Here is a 24,183-nt window from a genome sequence, read left to right as displayed (position 1 = left end):
CAGGAGCGGGCCCTGCTTTGAAATATTATATCAAGAATTGTAATTACATGCCCCTGTTAAACAGAGGCTGAAAAATTGGGCCTTAGGCACTGGCGCAGGTGCCACAACACTGCAATCTCTCCCATATACTCTAGTTGTAGTGCAGGAATAAACCCTGCTGCAAAGCATTGCATAAAATGTTTTAATTAAACGCCCCTATTAAACAGGGGCTGAAAAATTGGGTCTTAGGCACTGGTGCTGGTGCCACGACACTGCAACCTCTCCCACATACTCTAGTTGTGGTGCAGGAATGAGCCCTGCTGCAAAGCATTGCATCAAAAATTGTAATTAAATGCCCCTGTTAAACAGGGGCTGAAAAATTGGGCTGGTGGCATCACCCAGAACCAAAAATATTCTTCCAACATATCAGCGGAGGAGGAAGAGGATAGACAATCAACATAACAGGACAGTCACTCAGCATCAGCATAGGCAGTCTTAAAGGGATGTGATATTTCAGCTTCAGGTGCTTGGTAGCTGTGGGTGATCCAAGACTGATTCATCTTTATGAAGCTCAGTCGATCAACCTCCCGGTCTCTGGGAATGCATTACACAAACCTTTCTGCAAGGCCTCCCAGAGATGTCTCATCCTCTGCTCCCTCTGCGACGGCAAGATAAGGTCGGCAACCTTACCCCTGTACTGTGGATCAAGGTGAGTGGCCAGCAAGTAATGGTCCCTCTCCTTGATCCGAACAATATGAGGATCCTTCCGCAGGCTTTGCAGGATCAGGGAGGCCATGCAGCGTAGGTTAGCTGAGGCATTCAGCCCGGAGTCCTCTGGGTCACTAAAGACAACATGATCCGCAGCTACCTTATCCCAGCCACCTACAAGTCCATGGGTTTCTTGGGACTGTAAATCATCCCCACAAGACTGCTGATGCTGAGTGCCAGCCTCCACCTCCATGCTGACACAATCATCCTCCTCCTCCTCCTCTTCCTGTGTGATGGGTGGGTCAGCAGGAACACTGTCTGGATAAAGGAGGCCTTGAGAGGCAAGGCAGTCCTCCTCTTCCTGCTTCTGTTCTGCCTCAAGTGCCCTGTCCATTATTCCACGCAGCGTATGCTCCAAGAGGTGGACAAGAGGTACAGTGTCACTGATGCATGCACTGTCACTGCTCACCATCCTTGTGGCCTCCTCAAACGGTGACAGGACAGTGCATGCATCTCTGATCTTGCCCCACTGGTGTGGTGAGAAAAAACCGAGCTCCCCTGACCCTGTCCTGGTGCCATAGTCACACAGGTACTCATTGATGGCCCTCTGCTGCATGTGCAGCCACTGCAGCATGGCCAACGTTGAGTTCCACCTGGTGGGCATGTCACATATGAGGCGGTTCTTGGGCAGGTTCAACTCCTTTTGGAGCTCAGCCAGCCGAGCACAGGCATTAAATGATCGGCGGAAATGCGTACAGACTTTCCTGGCCTGCTTCAGGGCATCCTGTAAGCCCGGGTACCTGCCCAAGAACCGCTGCACCACCAGGTTGAGGACGTGAGCCACACAGGGCACATGGGTCAGTTGTCACTTTCGGAGGGCGGAGAGGAGGTTGGAGCCATTGTCGCAAACCACCAATCCTGGCTTAAGCTGGCGTGGCGTCAACCACCTCTCGGCCTGCCCCTGCAGAGCTGACAAAATATCTGCCCCAGTGTGGCTCCTATCCCCCAAAAAAATATCTGCCCCAGTGTGGCTCCTGTCCCCTGCATACTTGCGTAGCCCCTAGAACGCCTACTGAGCACTGCTGGTTCTGAGGACAGAGCACTGAAAGAGGCCATGGAGGAAGAAGAAGAGGAGGGGGTGGAGGAGAGAGGTGAGTCACAACCAGTAGTAGCATTTTGGAGGCGTGGTGGTGGAACAACCTCCAACACTACTGCACCTTGTCCTGCATCCTTCCCAGCTGCCAGAAAGACCCAATGGATCGTGAAAGACAGGTAACGTCCCTGTTCATGCCTGCTGGACCATGAGTCAGCGGTAATATGCACCTTACCACTGACTGCCCTGTCCAGCGAGGCAAGGACATTGCCTTCAACATGCCGGTAGAGAGCCGGAATCACCTTCCTTGAGAAAAAGTGGCGTTTGGTGACCTGCCACTGAGGAATCACACATTGTACAAACTCACGGAAGGGGGCAGAGTCTACCAAATGAAAATGCAGCAGTTGAAGTGCTAGCAATTTAGTCAAGCTAGCATTCAACCTCTGGGCATGTGGATGGCTGGGAGTGAACTTCTTTCGACGGTCCAGCAGCTGGGGCAGGGAAATTTGCCTGCTATAATCAGATGTGCTAGCAGAGAGCCCAGAAGCACTTGGCTGTGACACACCTAATTCTACACCTTCATTCCTCTCAGAGCAGGTTTCAGAGAGGACTGAAGGTCTAGTGGGGTTGGAGATCCCAGCTGATGAGGAGCAAGGAGAGGTCCGCTTTGTTCTTTGGTGTGGGTCTTTGAGGTACGCTTGCCAACGAGCTGCATAGCAGGTCAAAATATGTCTGGTCAAGCATGTGGTGCCCAAGCGGCTGATGTTTTGGCCCCGCGAGATACGCTTGAGACATATGTTGCAAATAGCAGCGGTGCAATCTGATGCACTCATCTCAAAAAAGGCCCACACCAAAGAACTTTTCGAGAATAGAGGCATAAGCGGAGCTCTGCGGTGTGATTCAGTCGGTGTGCTGCCCCTAAGCTGGCCCTAAGCTGGCCCCCGGAGGGCATCCTGCCTCATTGGACATGTGCTTCCTCCTCCTCCTCTCTCCTACCAGGCACCCACGTGGAGTCAGTGCCCTCATCATCCCCCCCCCCTCTTCATCGCTGGAGCAAACCTGGCAGTATGCTGCAGCTTGTGGAACATGACTGCCAGATTGCTGTCCTTCTTGAGCATCCCCTCTCTCTGCGCTAATGCTACTGCCTTCCTCTAGCTGAGTATCATCATCAGAGCCTACAAAACACTGGGCATCCTCCTGGAGCATGTACCCAACACTGTGCTCAAAGAGTTCAGGGGACTCCTAAGGAGGACATGGTGGGTCTAGGGAAGGAGTCACTAATGATGACATTGAGACGAGGGAAGACGATGCATTGGCAGCTGCTTTGCTAGTACCCTGAGCCTGGATAAGAGAGGAAGAGGAGGATGAAGAGGGCTTGGTCATCCACTCTACCAAGTCTTCGGCATGATGCGGCTCAAAACGTCCAGCTGCCGAAAATAAGGACAAGCGTGTTCCATGGCCACGTGCTGATGATGACGATGCACCGCGTCCACGACCAGCACTGTTGTCTCTAGACACAGAGCCTGCTTGTCCTCTTTTATCGGCTCGTGCCTGTCTGCCTCTTTTGTTGGCCTTCCAGACATGGTAATGGCCTGAAGAGAGATGGGAAAACCAGCAATTGGGTAGTGTAAATTGTGCACAACACCCACTAACTCCTGCAGATGCCTTTATTATAGAACAGGAATTAAAGGGTAGATACTGGTGTATACTGTGCTGTGCTGGAGGCACACAACACCAACTAACTCCTGCAGATGGCAGATGGCTCAATTAGAGAAGAGCTATATAGGTGGATAATGGTGTACACTGCGGTCAGGGCACGCAGAAAAAACACCCACAATCTCCTACAACTGACTGAAAGCTCTATTACAGAAGAGCAATATAGCTAGCTACATAGGTGGATATAATGGTGTATACTGCGGTCAGGGCACGCAGACAACACCCACGATATCCTACAAATGACTGAAAGCTCTATTACAGAAGAGCAATATAGCTAGCTATATAGGTGGATATAATGGTGTATACTGTGGTCAGGGCACGCAGACAACACCCACAATCTCCTACGGCTGACTGAAAGCTCTATTACAGAAGAGCAAGAACGCTAAATCGGCCGATAATGAACGGTGTATACTGTGTTGAAGGTACACAGAGAACACCCACTAACTCCTACAGACGCCAACACACTACACAAAGCCGCCTCGCTGGCGGCCTTATATAGTGTGGGGCATGTATTACACATCCTGAGCTATGATTGGCCACAGGCATCCTGCCTGTGGCCAATCATGGCTCTCCTCGCTGCCGACGCTGTGATTGGCCAAGCATGCGGGTCACAGTGCATGCTTGGCCAATCATGAGCCAGCAATGCACTGCGATGGTGCAGTACATTGTGGGCCATGAGCGCCACACGAATTTGGTGCGAACGGCCCATAACGTTCGGTATTCGCCGAACGTGCGAACAGCCAATGTTCGAGTCGAACCTATGTTCGACTCTAGCATAAAGCTCATCCCTAATGGTCAGTATAAGTGGGAAATCAATTCCAAATTGCTCAAAGTTTTATGAACCCCTAGCAATCTTGGCAGGAATCCTAGGGTGTCACAGAACCCTGGTAGAGAAAGGTTGTTCTAGAGCTGATAATTAGTCCCATTCCGGTGCAGCTGGTAGGTTAATCTGCATCTATCAGGGCATGCACTAAAGTGTGTGAGTGGGGCATTATACAGTAGACTTTACTGGGGCAGGAACTACTGGCAATGGTAAAATATGCTTAGCTGACATGCATTATATGTGTTTTCTGCATAAACTAGGGTGATGTAAAGGGGGAAAGAGCTGAGCTTATTTCTTCATCCATTTATATACTCCCAGTGCTCAAAATAAGAATTGTAAATCATCAACTACTGGAAATGTTCTGTGGGAAATGTAATTTCAGCTAGTGTCAGTCTTTATAATTACAGCAGATGTAGGTACATGGATTACTGTTTATTGAAACATTTTACAGCATACAATGTCACAAATATATACAGCAAACATTATATTTAGACTACACTAATTAGCAAGCCAGCACCCCTAATTCATATATATATACTGTGAAAAGGAGATTTCTACATTTCTATGTAAGCTTTTATGCCATGTATCGATTGAGCAGCTTTATCATATCTCTGTATATAGATCTTCACTTTAGCAGTGATGTCCATGGCTGGAGTGATGCTTGCTTATGGGGACATGGCTTCTGGAGCTGAACCCCCCCTTATGATGATGGTGGTGTTGGTGGTTGTGGCCACTAGCTTCATGGGACTTTCCTGATGAATGGTGTTTTCCTCCAGTGCTGGAGTGCAGGACAGCTGAAACAAATGGATAGGTTATGTCAAGTAATCTTTGCCATTCCGGGCAATATGTAAATACATGTTCAGTCAATGTAATTCAAAAGACATTATGAATCCAGCAAATCTACTCAAATTTTCTTCAAGGGCAAGTTTCCTCCAATTAAAGATTCATTAACCCACCCTCCCTAGTCCTCTTGTCTCAATATTTTTGAATATAAAGATAGGTGTAGTTAGCTTCAGATGGTCTGTGGTTGGCTGAAATTAGAAACTGCACATCATGATCTGTGCACAGTGTTATTAAACCCCAAAACTTTAACATATAATTAATTATAGTAGAGTATAGTATCTATGGTAAGAATAATTAATAGAAATGGTAAATTATTCATTCAGTAAATTCATTCATCAGTAAAAAAAAACTATATTCAAAATATTTCCACATTAAATGTGGGAGGCATACAATTCACATTAATATTAATTTGCACATAGGTTTTTATTATATATGTGGACAAATTGTTTTACTTACAAATGTTTACATGTCCCTCTGCACCTATCCTGAAAAAAATAAAAATGAACAGAATTTTAGCATGAATTTCATTTTGTAAGATTTTTTTCTTACACCTATGAACATTAACTGATAAATAACAAATGAACGGGCTATCAGGCAGAAAACCCTGATAGCAAGCAATTGTGCTGCACGTTTGAAAATGACTTGCTAAGCTATTGCTAGACTTGCCAGGCTTCACGAGTTTGTTGCACAATTGTAGCAAGTCCGTATTGCATGACTCCAGATCAACATTCTTTGCAAACATTCTACAAGTCTGCTGCAAGTTCTGGTTCAGTTATGTTGTGCAATAGTCATCCCAGCACAGGGGGTCACTGTGACTGAATTTTCATTCTGTAGACTTGCAGAGCTCTTGCTGTAGACTCACCACTGCAACTTTGCTCTTGCTATAGACAAATTTGCTAACAAAGCATGGAAAAGTGTTAACTAGAACTTGTGCTTCAAGTGCTCTGCAAGTGTACAACTTGCCGGTTAAAATGTGCAGCAAGTTAACAGACTTACAAATCAACGCTGCCACAAATGTGTGGCAAGTTATATTTGCTAAAGTGCAAAGGAGTGCATCGCTAATAAATATTATCATAGAGAATTAATATACTTATTTAAATAATAAAAAAACAACTTAAACCAAATATCTCACCAAAGTGATGTGAAATAGATAAATCAGTGATGTTGAATAATATATAAAAATTACATAAATAATTAGAATATATAATGAAATATAAAGTAGTAGTGTAAAACTAAAGCAGACACCATATGAAATTCATAAACATCCTGGTAAGTGTTAAAAAAGATTAAATGCCAAAAAACACTACCTGACCCATATAAATAATAGTGAAGACAGGTTCCTTTATCCAAACCGGTGACTGAATCCAAATCAGTGACACACTACAAGTGAGTAATGGTAACCCTTACCGACTCCAAATGAGCACACTACTATGGTCTCCCCAAGCATAGGGAAAATTCTCAGGTATCCCCAGTACCTACAACGGCTTTTCAGGCAGCTCACTTGATTGATATGGCAGGCATGCCGCTCACAAAACTTTCACATTGTTTGGCTCCTGCAAAGATGCTAGTTCCGGTTTTCTATAATTAAGTTGCTTAAGTTGTTTTTTAATATTTAAATAAGTATATTAATTCTCTATGGTAATATTTATTAGCAATGCACTCTTTTGCACTTTAGTACTTTAGAGTTTTTGTATTGGACTCCAGTGCTAGCTGCTTTTTGTGTCATCTGTAATTAATTAACTTTGTTTTGCCTAGCACAGCGTTAACCCTCTTTTGGGTTCTTTTTCCAAGTTATATTTGCTATCTGGAAACTAGAAAACTAAAATGTATTTCTAAGCCCTTGTACACACGGTTGGAGTTTCTGACAACCAAATCCGTCAGAGTAATTCAGACGGATTAATTCCGGAAGAGGTCCGGAAGTGATGTTGCATACACATGGTCGGACTAAGTAGTCAGAAAATCCGATTGTACAAAACGTGATGACATTATTTCGTTACGACGGGACTACGTTCAGGCTAGTAGCCAATAGCTTTGGTCTAGGAATTTGATCTGAGCATGTGTGGCACTTTGTCCGTCGGAGTAGGCTACACATGATTGGAGTATGTCTGATCAGAGCATTTTGTCAGAAAATTTTACCGGCAAGTTGGAAAAGTTGGTCCGTCGGATATTCCGACGGAAACAGTCCAATGCAGACCACACACAGTCGGAATATCCGACAAAACGGTCCAATAGGACACATTCCGTCTGAATCTCTGACCGTGTGTACAAGGGCTTACATATGAAAAATGCAGATTCCTCAGTTCTGACCCTAACATATAGTACCTGATTATTTAAATATTGCTGCCCCATTGTGACAGATTAGCAAAAAATATTTCTGTCTGTAGGAATCTACTTTTGCAGACCCCCAGTCTAATAATACTCTTGATGTCCATAGTGAAATTTACACTCTGGCTCTGCCACACATCACAATCATCCTGGTGACCTGACTTTTCTCTGATGTAGCTAAATAACACAGCTAGGCCACCTCCCTACCCCAAGCCTGGCAATGGATATTAAACAAGCAGAAGAAGACTGATGAGGTAATCTCTTTGTTTTATATTACGGTTAGCATGTTTCTTGCCTGACATCGGAAATATATACCTGTGCTCTTCTCCTTCCAGCATTTTCTTATAAGTGGCAATCTCAATATCCAGAGCCAGTTTAACATTCATCAGTTCCTGGTATTCTCTTAGTTGGCGAGCCATGTCCTGTTTGGCCTTCTGTAGGGCAGCCTCCAATTCAGACAATTTTTGCTTGGCATCCCTGACAGCAGCTTCACCACTTTCCTCAGCTTCCCTGATGGCAGCTTCAAGTGCAGCACGCTAGAAATGATGAAATAGCATGCATTCTTTTTTTATTCTGGTAAATTGAGTATTACCTGCTTTGTTTTATTTAAGTTCAATAAGCTTGACAAAATATACATGATTAAAAAGGATCTCAATCAAACAAGTGCTGAGAATGTTCTATTTATATCAACAAGAAAACAATAAATAACATATTACAAAGAAATTATACTTTTTTATATATATCCAATATAAAAATTTAAAAATGGGAAGCAAAAGACATTTCTGGCCAGTTTAAATCTGGAAAAAGATAACATTAATCTAAACAAGTGCAATGAAACTGTTAATAACCTTAAATCAGAGGTGCTAACAATATTGTAAAGTTGGCCATAAAATTATAAAAAAAAACTCTGGATTTATACCTGGGATTTGGCACATTCAATTTCCCCTTTAAGCTTCTGAATTGTTCGATTGAGATCCGCAATCTCATTTTGGCTGTTCTGCAGATTATTTCCATTTCTTCCAGCTGCCATTCGCAGGTCTTCAAACTGTAGATAATAAAAAAAAGAAGAAAATTCAGAATATTTGTGGAAACCAAATGTTTTAATTCCATTTGTTATTGCATGCACCATTTCATTTGAAGGCTCATGTCTCATGTAGGAAAACTGAATATTTTTAATATATTAAGATATAAAACGATGGCACTATTTTAAATTGAATTATCATAAGTAGAAGATATCACCAGAAAAAAATAACAAAGATGTTTAAATGATATCTAACTCCCCCCTCTCAAAATAAAAAAAAATCTATATTTCCAATTACCAGTACTTTGATGAGGTGGCTGGCATAATTTTACAAATGTGTGCTGATCTTGCCAGAAATGCAGTATCTTGGTTACTTCTAGTGAGTTGAACTGAGCGCACAGACAATGGATGGAGAGGAAGACATATTTGAAGTCATAGTAAAAAAAACATGGCTCCATAGATACATGAGAGTGAGGGAAAAGAATTGTGAAATACCAAGTGAAAAAAAAGGAAAAAAGCCAAAATGAAAACAAATGCGGTGACCACATGAAAGGAGCTGTAAAACGCAGTATAATACATTTTTTGTGAGGGAAGAGATGCTCTTAAATGCATATTGACTTTGGGCAGAACTATACAAGGCATATTATGTAATTTTGTATGGAAAAGGGTTGGCTGAAAACAAAATGTAAAATTATGATCTATTATACAGATGGTCTCAATCTAGCCGGGTGGCAGCACACTAATGATGTTTTAACACTGGGTACCTGTACTGGCAGCGTAAGCCTCATTAAATTAATATATTGTTTTAAAATAAACCATGGTAGAATATCGGCTGTGGTGAACATATACTGTATTCCTCTCAATCACTTATTTCAACTATTCAGCTATTCATATCTGATTACATCTATCCTGAATTGCAATGCATGATGACACCTGTTGCCTTGTAGCTCCAATTATAACACACTCACCCTGGATTGGTACATGGCTTCAGCCTCTGCTCTGCTTCTGTTAGCAATCTCTTCATATTGAGCTCTGACATCGGCGATGATACCATTGATGTCTAGGTCTCGGCTGTTGTCCATGGACACAAGAACTGAAGTGTCAGAAATCTGAGCTTGGAGCTGATTGATTTCCTGAAATTTCAGAAAATATGTACAGCAACTACTTTACAGCAGTATAAATCAATTAAGGAATGTGCTTGTGACCCAAAAGGAGCATTATTTACCGCATCATACAGGGTCCTAAGGAAGCTGATCTCATCGCTCAGGGAGTCGGCCTTGGCCTGAAGTTCAGCTTTGTTCATGAAAGCAGCATCAACATCCTAAAGTTAGAAATACAGAGTCATTTGTGTTATTAGTGTTGCTTTAACAGATAATACAGAAAGATGTGACTAATTTTAAAATGTTTACCCTCTTCAGAGAAACAAATTCATTCTCGGCACCTGTTCTTCTGTTGACTTCATCTTCATATCTGTAAAAAGACAAGTTTTTTTTCTCATATGTCCATTACATGCTAAACAATCTGTAAATTATTAACAGTTTCTAAACCACTTGAGTCCCCAGTGCCAAATAAAATGGTGTATAAATAAAATAGGAGCGCACTGCAGAAATGAATACAAACACTAAGGGGCTGATTTACCAAAGGCAAAAAGACTGTGCACTTTGCAAAGTGCAATTGCACTCTGCAAATGCAATTGCTCTGGAGCTTAGTAAATGAGCAGAAGCTCTACTGACATCCATCATCCAATCATGTGCAATCAAATATGCTTTTTTTTTCCTTGCACATGATTGGGCACTCTTTGCAAAGTGAAGCGTTACCTCATTTGCTAAGCTAGGGGGAACTGCACTTTGCAATGTGCACAGTCTATTTTCATTTAGCAAATCAACCCCTATGCTTCTGTTTTGTACTTACATCGGAAGTGTAATGTCGTCACATGTCACATCAATGCACATACTCCTAGTATGTAGGCCCAGCCAGAGCTGATGCAGACAGCAATAGATCACTATTACAAATGATTTGCTGCTGCACAGCTGCATAGCTGCATGAGGGTTTGGATCTGGTCCAGGCCCCCCTCATGAAGAAAAAAAAGTGTGAATAAAAATTGAACAAAAAATAATTTTCCCTTCCAAAATCCTTACAAAAATGATGGCTGGATGATTGGGATGATGTTTGTATCCATTGCTAATGTAAGTGAATGCAATGTCATTTTAATTTATAATATGGGGGCATATATAAAAAAGCCACCATTGTAATTATTTGTGCCCACGTCAACAAGATTTAATCTTACTGTAATATTGTGCAAATTATTTCTGCAAACCGATTTCCCCCCCTGCGTGCATTGTAGCATCAAAAAGGAATAAAGCTTTCCTAAATTGTATATGTTCATTTTGAGTTTTACCATATTGCTACATTACCTGAATATGATTACCTGATATGATTTTAATCAGAAGACTTTAATTAATATATTTTGTGGTACATATCTGTCACTCTCAAATTCTGTAAATGTTGTCTTGGAAAAAATATATTTATATATGTATTTATTTAAATTTACTACCAAATGAAAGCCCTACCTGTTCTTAAAAAACGAGATACAGTATCAAAGCAAATGTATACCTTTATATTCTTTTGTAGCAGAAGACCATATTTGCCTTTATTTAGACCTGCAGTTGCCATGGTGCTACACAGCTATAACACCCACCATTTGAGTGAAAGTTCAGTTGAGAGCTGACATAAACACACTGGCAACTGTGACAGTTACCACCAGAGGTATGCCTTAAATGTTGCATACACTGGATGTGTTTGATTCAAAGATTTTTGATTAAGGATTTAATAACCTAAAGAAGATATTTAACAAGCTTTATTTTGAGAAGCAGTTTAATTGTGACCTTAGTTCTGTTTTAAGAATTAGATGCTGGGTATTAAGGACTAATACTAGAATTTCCATATTGGCAGTCTGAGCCTGCCCCCAAAACATGGAGAGGGTAAAGCTTTACCATTAGATGCAGGGTACGCCATATGTTTATGCATTAATGTGTAATAGTATTGGTACCTTCTCCTTAGTTCTTCTACAGTGCCCTCCATGCTGTTCCTCTCGGCATCCAGGCGAGCTCTCTCACATTCTAGATTCTCCAGCTGTCTCCTGAGGTTGCCAATAAAAGCCTCAAACAGAGGTTCAATCTGACATCTTGCTGTCTTCTGCTCCTGTAGAAAAGACCATTTGGTCTCCAGCATCTTGTTCTGCTGTTCCAAAAATCTTACCTGTGTTGAGAGTATAAAATAATTGCTTATGAGTATAGAAATGTGGTAACATACAATAATATACATAATTCCACATGAACCTAAGCCAGATTGAATTGGTAAAGCATTTTATTAGAATATTGATCATGTTCTTTGACTGGGATGATAATAATTTAATACAGAGTACGCACATCTATTTTTACAGTAATAAAACCGTTCACTAGAATGAACTGCATATCACTCATGTGGAAATTGGTTAATTTAGGAGGCTGAAGAATGTAAGTTTTCATACTTTAATTTAAAGTCAATGAGGGTCATTTACTAAATGAGTTAAAAATCATCACTAAAAAAGGTGTGTTGATATTTACTTCAATTATTCAATAATGTGAAAAGCAAATTCATGTTAATTATAAATATACAATCATATGCAGGTGGTTTTCACGTGCTTGAAAAATTGAGATGAATATTAACCTCCTTGGCGGTATGATTATTTCCGATTTTTGGTGCTGAAAGCAGTCAATTATTTTGCATGGAAAATTGGCGTTTTATATTGTAGTCCTGTAATTCTTAGGAATAATTCACTTAAATCTGTCCAAACCAGAGTCTAGTAGACATCCCGGGTATGATAAAGTTTGAAAAATGTAATCATAAATTATAATATAATAAATAATTATATATAATTATACCAAATAATAATATAATAATAATTAAAATGATTCAATAATGTAATCAAATCAAAACCACAGAAAGTTGCTCAGTTGCAGAATTGTCACTGTCATTACTTTTCAGTATTTGATGACAGATCTCCCCACAAATCGCTATCTCTCAATTCTGCGAGTGATTCCAATTTATTATCGCTGTTTTCTAGGTGGTCTAAAACCATTTTTGATGTAAAGGGACAGTTTTGGTTGCTATGGACAATCTCCAGTTTCCAGGCATAAAGAACAGTTTTTATAATATAAAACTACATGCAGGACACTGGGCAGACCACTAGGGACAAAGGGGGTGTGAAATAATTACATACAGCAATGTAATCTGTAAGATTACATTATACTGTATGTAATGTGTGTGTTTTACTTTGTGAATTTGGTGCTGTCCTCCGTCCCCGTGCGTCGCAACGCTCGCAGGAAATGGAGCACGGCGATGTGATGAATTGAGCGGAGGATGAGCTGCTCACAGTGCGGGGAGACATCTCTGGATCCAGGGGACAAGGTAAGTAAACTCATCCTGGATCCAGCGATGAGATCCCGAGTCTGGCTCGGGGTTACCACTAATGGTGCTGAATTTTCACACCGAGCCTGACTCGGGAATACTGCCAGGGGGGTTAAAACAACTTTTGAATTACAATTCTCTAACCCTTTAGCAAATCAGCCCTATTGAATTCATATTCACTATATTAAATGCAGTATATTTTCATAGACGTCCTGTGTATGACATTTTAAGTAAAGTATATACTGGGAAATAATCCTAAATAATTTCCAAAAACCTGCAGATCATTGTGGGGATAGTCATACACTATAACATCAAACTGCACTGGTTGTTCATGCTAAATAAATTGTACATTTAGGGACACAACTTTAACACTTTAATCAAACAGAACATAACACATACTCCTTGATGTGCCTTTTTGTTAACCCTATAATTATTGTTGGCCACTTAATCATATATACATACACCTTTTCCTTTCATTATAAATGAACTTGACAATTCTCACCTTGTCAATAAAGGAGGCAAATTTATTATTCAGGCCCTTAATTTGGTTCTTTTCTTCTGTTCTAACTCTTTGGATGTTTGGGTTAATTTCCAGATTGAGAGGAGCCAGAAGACCCTGGTTTACAGTAACTGCTGTGATCCCTCCAGAACCAGAAATTCCTTTAAATCCATGACCATGTCCAACAACACCAAATCCAGATCCATGTCCACTTTTCCCTAAATGGAAACTTCCCACTGAAATCTTACGTCCCTTTGACCCAACAGAATGCTCACTCTTGCTGCTGAAACAATGCTGGGTCTGGTGAACATTTTTAGAAGAGTGTGATAAGAAGCCGTGTGAGCTGGAATGTTTGGGTAAACAAACAGAACCAGAACTGAAGTGCTTGTGTCCAGATGAGGCCAGGATGGAGTGGTGAGACATGATAGATATCCTCTTAGAGTTGATATACAGAGAATCCAAGGTGCTGTCTAGTCTCCAGAGCAATGTTCAATGTTCTGACACTTGCTAGGCTCTTTTTATACTAAACTGGGTGTAGTTAGTAATATTGGCATTGTCATGACTTCCTATAATTTTAGCTTGATGATAATAGTTCATCCGTTTGTCACAGAAAATAAAACAGTAACCCATCTATATTTTCAAAGCTGTGACACTTTTACTAGGGTCTAATAATATAATAAAACAATGTTCTATTAGTATAAGCAATATGAGCTGATGTTATTACAAGAAATAATTACCATGTCTTGAATATGTCACAGTAATGCCTTACATGATGGTGCTACTTGGAATGGCCCAATTTAAAAAAAAAACAATCAAAATATAGAATTTTAAGGATTTCAACTGTATTCATGTTAAGGCTATGTAGCACACCTCATAGAGACTGCTAATGAACTTTGATCCCCCACTCTTTCTCAAGCACCCAAAAACAGAGAAGAGTCTGTGACTTTGTTTTTGTTGTTTATTAGGGGGTTAACAACTTGGATAGGGATGGGAGGTTATGGAATGCCCACTTGACTTCAGTAAACTTTCAACAAAACTTCAGGGACATCTTCCTATATACAGTCTATATACAGTCCCCTTTACTTTCCTCCTGCACAGCTCTTGCTTGCTCCAGCTGAATCACTTTAAGTTATCTAACAGGCTCCCAGTCAGATTAGCAATAGCCCTTTACAGGCAGGAACTCGTAGCCCTATTTGTGTAGCACAGTGTAGTGAAACAACTTGTAACACTTCCTCTGTGTTCACTGATCCCAGCACCAACTCTTCAGGCACTGCCAACCCACCTGGCTGCAGCTGCCCCTTTCCCTAGCCCTCCAGGCTTACTCTCCACACCAGTCCACTTGACGGACTCTTCACCAGCCTACCCAGCTGACTCTCAGGAGATCTCTCATGGAAGGATGAAGACTTAAGTGGCAGTCTCCCTCTTGTTAGTCCCCAACAGTGTTGACTACTCACTCTGTCCTCTCTTGCTTCCGTGCCTCCAGAAAAGCCTCCTCCTCTGTGTTTTAGCAAGATCCTTCAAGCACCTGAGCCCCGGCCCAAGACAGGGAATCCCCCTCAGATTAGGGGGCACCCCTGAGGGCCACCGACGACCTCCACAACACTGTATCCCCATCTTCCACCCGACTTCCCCTGCTGGCATGGCCTATGTCTATTTATGGAGCGGTCTCAGCCCCCTGCCAGCCTACCCCTGAGGATTGGCTGAGGCTCCATAAATATTCAAGGCAGCTCCTCCTAACCTCCACCCACTAATTCTAGAAGATTCTCCAACCTTCTAGACCAGGGGGAGGTTCCAGAGGGCTGTCAGGCTGAGTCACCCAGTACTGAACTTTAGTAAACCCTGACCCAGATTCCATACTTCAGGCTTAGCCTTGAGCTAAACTATAATTTTCATACTCTCACTTCTAGCACACACTCAAGGGTGCTATCATTATTTTTGCTATTTCTATCTCCAAAAGTTTTCCACACTTAGACTATTCTATGGTTATTATGGTACAATTGTCTAGTCTATTTTAGAATCATTTAAAAAATCCATTGGGGTTGATTTACTAAAACTGGAGAGAGCAAAATCTGGTCCAGCTCTATATAGTAAATAATCTAACTTCAGTTTGTTTAATTAAGCTTTGACAAGAAAACCTGGAAGCTTATTGGTTTCTATGCAGAGCTGCACATGATTTTGCACACTCCAGTGTTATTTTAGTAAATCGACCCTATTGCATCCCCAAATGTTTACTGTTGCAGATCAGCTTATCTTTAAATCAGGAAATTAGTTATTCATTAAAAATTGCAAGAGAAATAAAGACAACAATGCACAATTTCTAGAGTGACCACGGCATAATGCAATGTGCATAATCAATGGTTAAAATATCAAAAAAGAAATAAATTGTTAAGCATCCAAACAAGTAATGTGCACACACCAAAATAAGCATACCACCCAAAGAAAAGAATAATACACAATAGAAAGAGAAATAAATATCACATGGCGTGCATTTCCTGTCATTTCCTGTCAAAGAACGGTGTATCTAGCCAATGGAGACTAAACCCTTTTAAATTTATCTGCACACAACCTTGTTGATGTACAGTATATACAGTGCGTATAAAAAGTATACACACCCCTGTTAAAATGTCAGTTTTCTGTGATAAAAAAAAAAACGGGACAAAGATAAATCAGAACTTCTTCCACCTTTAATGTGACCCATAAACTGTACAACTCAATTGAAAAACAAACTGAAATCTTTTAGGGGGGTGGGGGGGTGATATAAAACTAAAATAATGTGGTTGCATAAGTGTGCACACCCCCTTATAACTGTAGATGTAGCCACGGGAGCTTCCCCATGGCTTCCCTGTGGTTTCAGAGGGGGCAGGGACACCCGTTTATGTCACCGGTTGGCCTCGTCCTCAGTTATATAAGAACTGTCAGAGAGAAGACACGTCAGTCGGTGGGATCCACCCATGGAGACGGATCGGTTACGGCTTTTTTTTTTCAGTCCGTCGGGTGGCGTGCAACTTACATTGTGGGCTATTTTTAGTTTTTAATTTCTTAATAAAGGACTTGTCCCAAGCTGGCTCTTGTCTTTTTTACCATTTTGACACAAATTTTGTCAAATTACCAATTAACACAAGGCGGGCCGGGATCTGGGGGTCCCCTTGTTAAAGGGGGCTTTCAGATTCTGATAAGTCCCCCGCCCACATACCCCCACAACCACCAGGCAAGGTTTATAGGGATGAGGCCCTTGTCCGCATCAACACGGAGACAAGGTGCTTTATGGTCAGACCCCAAAGCACCCTCCCCATGTTGAGGGCATGTTTCCTGGTACAGTTGGGGGGGCACTCTCTCGCCACCTCTCTTTTCCTGTGGCCTGCCAGGTTGCGTGCTCAGACAAGGGTCTGGTATGGATTTTGGGCTGGACCCCTACACCATTTTTTTTTTTTTTTGGCGCAGGATTCCCCTTAAAATCCATTTTCAGGTCTGGTATGGATTTTGAGGGGGATCCCATGCCATTTTTTTAAAATTTGGTGCAGGGTTCCCCTTAATTTCCATATCAGACCTGATGAGCCTGGTATGGATTTTAGGGGGACCCCCACGCATTTTTTTTTACATTTTGGTTCGGGGTTCCCCTTAATATTTATACCAAACCCAAAGGGCCTGGTAATAGACTGGGGGGGATCCCATGCTCTTTGTTTCAATGACTTTTATCTGTATTGCCAAGACCCAACAATTCATTACAGTCGCGGTCAGTTTTAACCTCCCTGGCGGTATGATTATTTCGAATTTTTGGTGCTAAAAGCGGTACAATTATTTTGCATGAAAATTTGGCGTTTTATATTGTAGTCATGTAATTCTTAGGAATAAGAATTAGGAGTCTAGCAGACATCCCGGGTATGATAAAGTTTGAAAAATGAAATCATAAATTATAATATAATAAATAACTATAAATAATTATACCAAATAATAATGTAACAATAATAAAAATTATTCAATAATGTAATCGAATCAAAAACCCTGAAATTTGCTCAGTTGCAGAATTGTCACTGTCATTACTTTCAATATTTGATGACGGATCTCCCCACAAATCGCTATCGCTCAATTCTGCGAGTGATTCCAATTTATTATCGCTGTTTTCTAGCTGGTCTAAGACCATTTTTGATGTAAAGGGACAGTTTTGGTTGCTATGGACAATCTCCAGTTTCCAGGCATAAAGAACAGTTTTTATATTATAAAACTGCATGCAGGACACTGGGCAGACCACTAGGGACAAAGGGGATGTGAAATTATTACATACAGCAATGTAATCTGTAAGATTACATTATACTGTATGTATACTGTGTGTTTCACTTTTTGAATTTGGCGCCGATCTCCGCCCCTGTGCGTCGCAACGCTCACAGGGAATGGAGATCGGCTCCGTGATGAATCGAACGGAGGACGAGCCGCTCGTACAGCGCGGGGACATTGCTGGATCCAGGGGACAAGGTAAGTAACCTCCTCCTGCATACAGTGATGCGGTCTCGAGTCTGGCTCGGTGTTACCGCTTTTGGTGTAAAACTTCCACCCCGAGCCAGATTCGGGAATACCATCAGCGGGCTTTAGAAATGTCATTTTGCTATGGTACTGTTCTAAAAAAATGTGCCCTTTGCAAGCATACTATAAACACGCCCCCCCCCCCCCCCCCCCCCAGGCAAAATACTTAAAGGAATATTTCATTTTTATTGTTTCACTTTAAGCATTAAAAAAATCACTGCTCCTGAAAAAACTGAAGTTTAAAAAAAAAAAATTGCATTGATACATGTCCCCTGGGGCAGGACCTGGGTCCCCAAATACTTTTCATGAAAGTAACTTGCATATAAGCCTTTAAAATTAGCCCTTTTGATTTTTCATGTTGGTGTCCCATAGACTTTAATGGTGTTCCGGCGGCTCTCGAATTTGCCACGAACACCGCATATTGTTCACTGTTCGGCGTACAGGCGAATACCCAATGTTTGAGTTGAACTTACGATCAACTCGAACATCGTGCTCATCCCTACTAAGGATACCTAGTAAGCATTGTTTGGGTCTTCTCTAACAGTGGTGTAAAATACATTATTTATAGTGATAACAACCCTCCGTGCAATATATGTGCATTTTAGGACACATCCACAGAAAATGAATCAGGCCTTCATTATTAATTTTACATCTATTACATAGTAGTTCAGTCAGTATAATGGACAGCTATATACATATACATAATATATAATATACAGCTGAAATAATTTTGTGTTACATTAAGTGAAGAAGTTTGTACTGCTTACATAATATCCTCCTATCTGTCTTCCTCAAAAGTACCAGCATCTTTTTCCCAAAGAATCTCCACATGAAAGGGATAATGTACAAGAGTGGAAGGCAGCAGCACTGTATAGCACCTGAAAATAAGCCCGTGCTTTGGCATAAAATAAAAAAGTATGGCTGGTGAGCTGCAGCTTGGCCTCCTTTCATTGTGCTTTAACTGCATGCTTGAAATGGATGTAGTAGAAGTACATTGATTGAGGTAACTGAAAGCTAGAGGTAAAGAGATCCCACTGCTCACAGGTGATAGCATCGGACTATATTGCTCAGATTGCACTGTGAATGAGGTGCACGCCCTGCCACTGCTGCAGTCACTTAGTAAATGAAAAACTTTTATATTTATTTTCATTTTTATTCCTATTTTTGGTTTGTTTTACCCTAAGCCCCCGTACACACAGTCGGACATTCCGGCAACCTAATCCGTTGGATAAATGTTGACGGATTTAGTCCGGAAATGGTCCAGAAGTGGTATTGCATACACACGGTCGGACGCAGTTGTCGGAATTTCTGGGTGCCAAGAACGCGGTGACATAAGCCGCGTACGACGCGCCTAGAAAAGGGAAGTTCAGCACCATGTCCGGCACCCTTTGGGCTCCTTCTGCTGATCTCGTGTTTATCGCGTGTTAGTAGAAGTTTGGTGAGAGACGATTCGTGCTTTTCAGATTTGCGCTTCAGTTCGTTACTGTTCTTCAGTTTGTGCTTGTTGGTGCGTATCTGCTTATCAATGCGTGTAGTCAGTAAGCATTTGTTGCTCATTGTGGACTATATCTTGGTATAGTACGCTTTGATTTTCATTGCTTATTGTCTGCTTGTTTCTGGTTTTCAGATCGTTCTTTCAGGCATTGCTGTTTATCAGTGCTTTCTGTTGTCCGTTCTGACCAGCCGACTGTTTTAAGCCATGTTTCATGTACATACTCGTCGTAGAGTTTGTGCTGTGCAGGGGCTTGGTGTTGGGCTTTTAGCTTTGACACAAGCCCGGTCCATGAACAGGGTGAGGAGGAGTTTGTGGACCAAGAATTGGTTGCGCCAGCGTGACCAGTTCTCGCACATGCCTTTGCTTCGTGAGATCCGGGAGAATAACCCTGATGATCACCCTGATGATTCAGATCCTGCAGAAGGACTATATTAAGGTAAGTTTTCTCCTTTAACATCACATTCTATGTATTTAATGATTGCTAATGTATTGTATTTCTTTCCTCATTCCCTAATTACCATGATTGCAATATGCTCTAATGGATATGCTGTGCCCCTTTGTCCTCATGCATGCTGGAAGCTTTTCAAGTTCCTTTTTTGTCCTTCATGCATATTTGCCTTCACTAACTTCCCCAGCATGCTCTTCTGGGCCCATAAACCTATAGCCTAGTTACTTAGCAATGTATTTTGCCAGCTCCATAGTATTGCTTTTCCCTAAACACCCCCTAAAATGTGTACATTTTGTAAATATGTAAAAATGTGTAAATATGTGTGTGCTTAAATTCATGCAGAGTGCCATTTTTTTTGGCTGTTAGGCCAAACTCATTAGGAACCCCCCTCCCCCCAACTGCTAGGTCAGCTGATAGCAATCCTCTATCTGCTGACTTTGCCAAACCCAATACACACTCACCAAAGCATGTAGTGCAAGGGCCTGCCTCAATACTTTCAAATACTACAGTTTCAAGTTTTTTTTCTCCTATTATTATCTTGATAGGTAATAGCAGAATGTCCAAATATGCTTCCATTTGTTCCTTTTATTTGGTATTATGACATTTCTTACCTGTCCGGTGGGCTGCCAATAGTTTAAGTAAGGAGGGGCTGGCCAAAGTATCACACATTATTTCTGCATTCAGCTCTCAATAAAGTGGAGAGGATTACCTGTCCAAAACACCCCCCCCCCTCATTTTTTGCAAGGGCCCATCAGATGGGGGGGATGGGGGGTGATGACTCTGATACTTTAGGCTTTAAATACTCATTTCCCAAAATGTTATACTGATATTGTCCAAAAATGTTTGTGTCTAATCTGCTTGCAATGTTGATGTGCAAAATTACTATTTTTTTTCTTGTTTCACTCCATAGTTTCCTTCAACGCCACAGGAATGGCAGACTGTGGCCTCCCACTTCGCCAGCCGTTGGGACTTTCCCAATTGTGGAGGTGCAATTGATGGGAAACATGTCCGCATCGTCCCACCCCCAACTCGTGGTCGTACTATTATAATTACAAGGGGTTTATTAGTATCGTGATGTTGGCGGTGGTGTCAGCGACCTATGACTTCCTTTATGTGGACGCGGGGCAAAATGGCCGGATGGTGGATTGTTCGCATGGACAGAATTCTACTGGCGTCTCCAGAGTGGCAGTCTGGGCTTGCCACCCCCAGAGGAGAATGTTGAAGAACTCCCGTTCATTTTCGTCGTGGATGTGGCATTTGCTCTGGCAAACCACCTGATGCGGCCTTTCCCGATGAGAACCCTCACCCCGGATCAGAGGACACTTTTGGAATACTGGCCAGCCGGTTCCGCCTATTTTTTTTTTTTGGGGGGTTTTAAAGATTTAATTTCAATAGATTTTTATTGAATATCACAAATTCACAGTATCATACAAAAGTCAGGTATTTATACATTCAATGCTTACAAGAACCCATCATGGGGTAATAGCCAGTGATATTCGGTAACACAAGAACATTGAAAAAAAATCAAGAAAAATTAAAAAAAAGAAGATAAGAATAACGGATGCCTATTTCGTTTTGTGTTTTTTTTTTATTTACTATACTATACTATATTTATATACTATATTTTGCGTATGTGCATGGAGACATATGATATCAGCAAAAACATTACTACAAGATTTGTAAGAAAATAGTTTAACCCAGATGCATTCAATGGTATTAGTAAGAAGCAGATTTATTCCAATCTATCCAGGGCTTCCATAAGACTCGTTTGGTTGCTAGGTTGCCTTGAGATGCTGCAAACATTAATTCGTACCGTATGTGTAAGTCCACCTCTCTAATGATCTCCCCTAGCTGTGGTACGTCTACGGTCCTCCATCGTCTTAGTATCGCTAGTCTAGTGCTCGCTAATATGTGAAAGACTACCAGTCTGTATTTTTTCGGAAATCTATCTATCCCCAGTGTTAACACCGCTAGGCTAGGATCACCACCCGTAAGGACACCAGTTATTGTGGAAATCAAGTTGAACACCTGGCGCCACACCGTATTCAGTTTTGGCCACATCCAAAGTATGTGACCCAGCGACCCCCTATAACCGCAAAGTCTCCAGCATAGCGGCGAGGCCTGGGGATGAAAACCCGCCAGCCTCACCGGAGTTAGATACCATCTTAGAAAGATCTTAGTAGAAAGTTCCCACAGATTTGCTGATTTAGTCGCCAAGTATACAACCTTTATAGATTCTTCCCATTGTTCCTGAGAATAGGTAGACCCCAACTCTAGTTCCCAAGATCTCATAGATGGAGACCTCCGGAACTCCGACTTGTGGTTTAAGAGGTTATAAAACAATGATATGCCTTTAATTTTTGTCTGATCATTTCGGTAGTACATATATACTCTCACCGGGAGGGGTATTTCGGTTGTAGGGATTGTACTAAGGAGATGTACTATCTGCATGTAAGTGTATTGGTCCCTAGGCTCCAACCCAAACTCTAATTGTAACGCTCTGAATGTTTTAATATAGCTGGGCCTAACATAATATCTTGCACTGATAAAATCCCACTCCTCTGCCAGCTTCCAACGGATATCTGAGGGATGAGGAGTCGTAAACTTGATAGTGTTAAAGGGATTGCCTTGGTGGGTTGATCTGGAATGGAATTGTCTAGAAGTATTTTCCAGGCCACCAGCGTGGCTCTCATAGGGGGAGACAGGATACCCCCCAACCTCGGGGAGAGTGAGCTCGTTAATAATAGATCTGCCATGGGATGCTGTGGGCATTGAGCTTGTTCTATTTCTAACCATCTAGTACCCTTGCCCTGAACAAACCAATACCTTGCCTGAGCCAAGATAGCCGCCAGATAGTAGTCCCGCAGCAGAACATGTCCCGCCCCTCCCACTCTTTTCGTCTGAATCAGTTTCTTGAAGGCGCACCTAGCTTTTTTACCTTGCCATAAAAAGGAGTTAATCTTGTGCTTTAGCGAAAAAGCCGTTCGGAACCGGAATAGGAAGGGTCCTAAATATATATAATATTTGGGGTAATATCAGCATCTTAAAAGCAGCTAATCTACCTGACCAAGTCAATTCTTTTTTAGAAATAGACAACAGTTTGAATTCTAGACCCTCCAGGAATGGCACATAATTGTCGTACAATTTACCTATTTTCTCAGAGAGCACTATACCTAAATATTTGATACCAGTAGAGCTCCAAGCATAAGGGAAGATCCATTGTAGTCTGGACTTTATTACATCATCTATCCCCAGTCCCAGTATCTGGGATTTTCCTTCGTTTACCTTGTAATACGAAACCCGATTGAACAGTGTTAGAGATTCATGTGCCGCAGTCAGGGAAGTCTCCACATTAGTCAACATCAATATCATATCATCAGCAAACAGGCTGATACTATGACTCCCCGACCCCACTCCGAAGCCCACTATACGTGGATGAGATCTAATGTGGATTGCCAGGGGTTCCATCAGTAGATTAAATATCAATGGAGAGAGAGGGCACCCCTGCCGTGTTCCATTCGAAATAGAAAACGGGGAGGACATAACCCCTGATACAAAAACTCTCGCCGATGGTTTAGAATATAGTGCCTTAATTGCCGAATCGATGCCGCCCTCAAATCCAAAAGCCCTCAGAACCTCACCGAGATACTGCCAGTGAATGCGGTCAAAGGCCTTCTCTGCGTCAAGAGATAGAAGCAGAGAAGGCCTCCCCTCCGTCTCGGCCAGGTGGATTAAGTTAACAAGTCTACGGGTCGCATCCGAGGCCTGTCTTTTTTTTGTGAAGCCCGTCTGATCGGGATGAATGATCGTAGGTAGTATATCCACCATACGAGCGGCAATTATTTTGGCATATAGTTTCGTTTCAATATATTTTATTTGCATCCATAAAATGTAACAGAGACATTGTAGAAAAGATTAAAACACAGCAAGAGGTAATACAGATGTGAAACCATTCATAGTCCTGTACCGCCTAGCGGGTGGACAGGCAATCAAAATAATTGGAGATGAACCATGAGCCAATATAAAGTAAGGGTTATAGGGAGTACAAACTTATACATCTGGAAAAGCCAATAGCTTCTAATAGACCGGAACTAACTAATACATTTGTGCAGAATCCTAGTTAGAAGAAATGTCCAGGAAGAAGGTAGAGTCCTCCACCACCCCATAAGGGCTCTTGCTGTGGCCGAGAACCCCCCAACCCCCACCTTAACTCAGATCAGAGAAGACCAGGAACATGCACATCAGAGGTATTGATCTACTCAATGA

The 24,183-nt window shown here is 41.7% G+C and overlaps 1 protein-coding gene across 1 annotated transcript; it reads right to left on the bottom strand.

Annotated features, from left to right (window-relative positions):
* Positions 1-4,736: 4,736 nt before the first annotated feature.
* On the bottom strand, positions 4,737-13,929 carry LOC143983820 (keratin, type II cytoskeletal cochleal-like). Its single transcript, XM_077483917.1, has 9 exons — positions 13,460-13,929; positions 11,558-11,766; positions 9,918-9,978; positions 9,734-9,829; positions 9,477-9,641; positions 8,407-8,532; positions 7,803-8,023; positions 5,619-5,647; positions 4,737-5,113 (listed from the first exon to the last, which is right to left on the bottom strand). Exons 1-9 carry the CDS (start codon positions 13,877-13,879, stop codon positions 4,950-4,952), a joined length of 1,491 nt encoding a protein of 496 aa, XP_077340043.1. The 5' UTR covers positions 13,880-13,929; the 3' UTR covers positions 4,737-4,949.
* Between the last annotated feature and the right edge of the window lie 10,254 nt (positions 13,930-24,183).

The sequence above is a fragment of the Lithobates pipiens genome, unplaced genomic scaffold (assembly GCF_037356315.1).
Source record: "Lithobates pipiens isolate NorthernLeopardFrog02 unplaced genomic scaffold, aLitPip1_a1.2 Scaffold_16, whole genome shotgun sequence".
Taxonomy (NCBI): Eukaryota; Metazoa; Chordata; class Amphibia; order Anura; family Ranidae; genus Lithobates; species Lithobates pipiens.
The sequence above is the reverse complement of the archived record's forward strand: the minus strand, read 5'-3'. Positions and strand labels throughout refer to the sequence as shown.

Coding starts and splice junctions, on each gene's coding strand:
- LOC143983820 (XM_077483917.1), bottom strand. CDS start 13,879: ATGTCTCACCACTCCATCCTGGCCTCATCTGGACACAAGCACTTCAGT. Junction 9,979..11,557: donor GTAGAAGAACTAAGGAGAAG/GTACCAATACTA, acceptor GTCTTTTTACAG/ATATGAAGATGAAGTCAACA. Junction 9,830..9,917: donor AATTTGTTTCTCTGAAGAGG/GTAAACATTTTA, acceptor TTCTAACTTTAG/GATGTTGATGCTGCTTTCAT.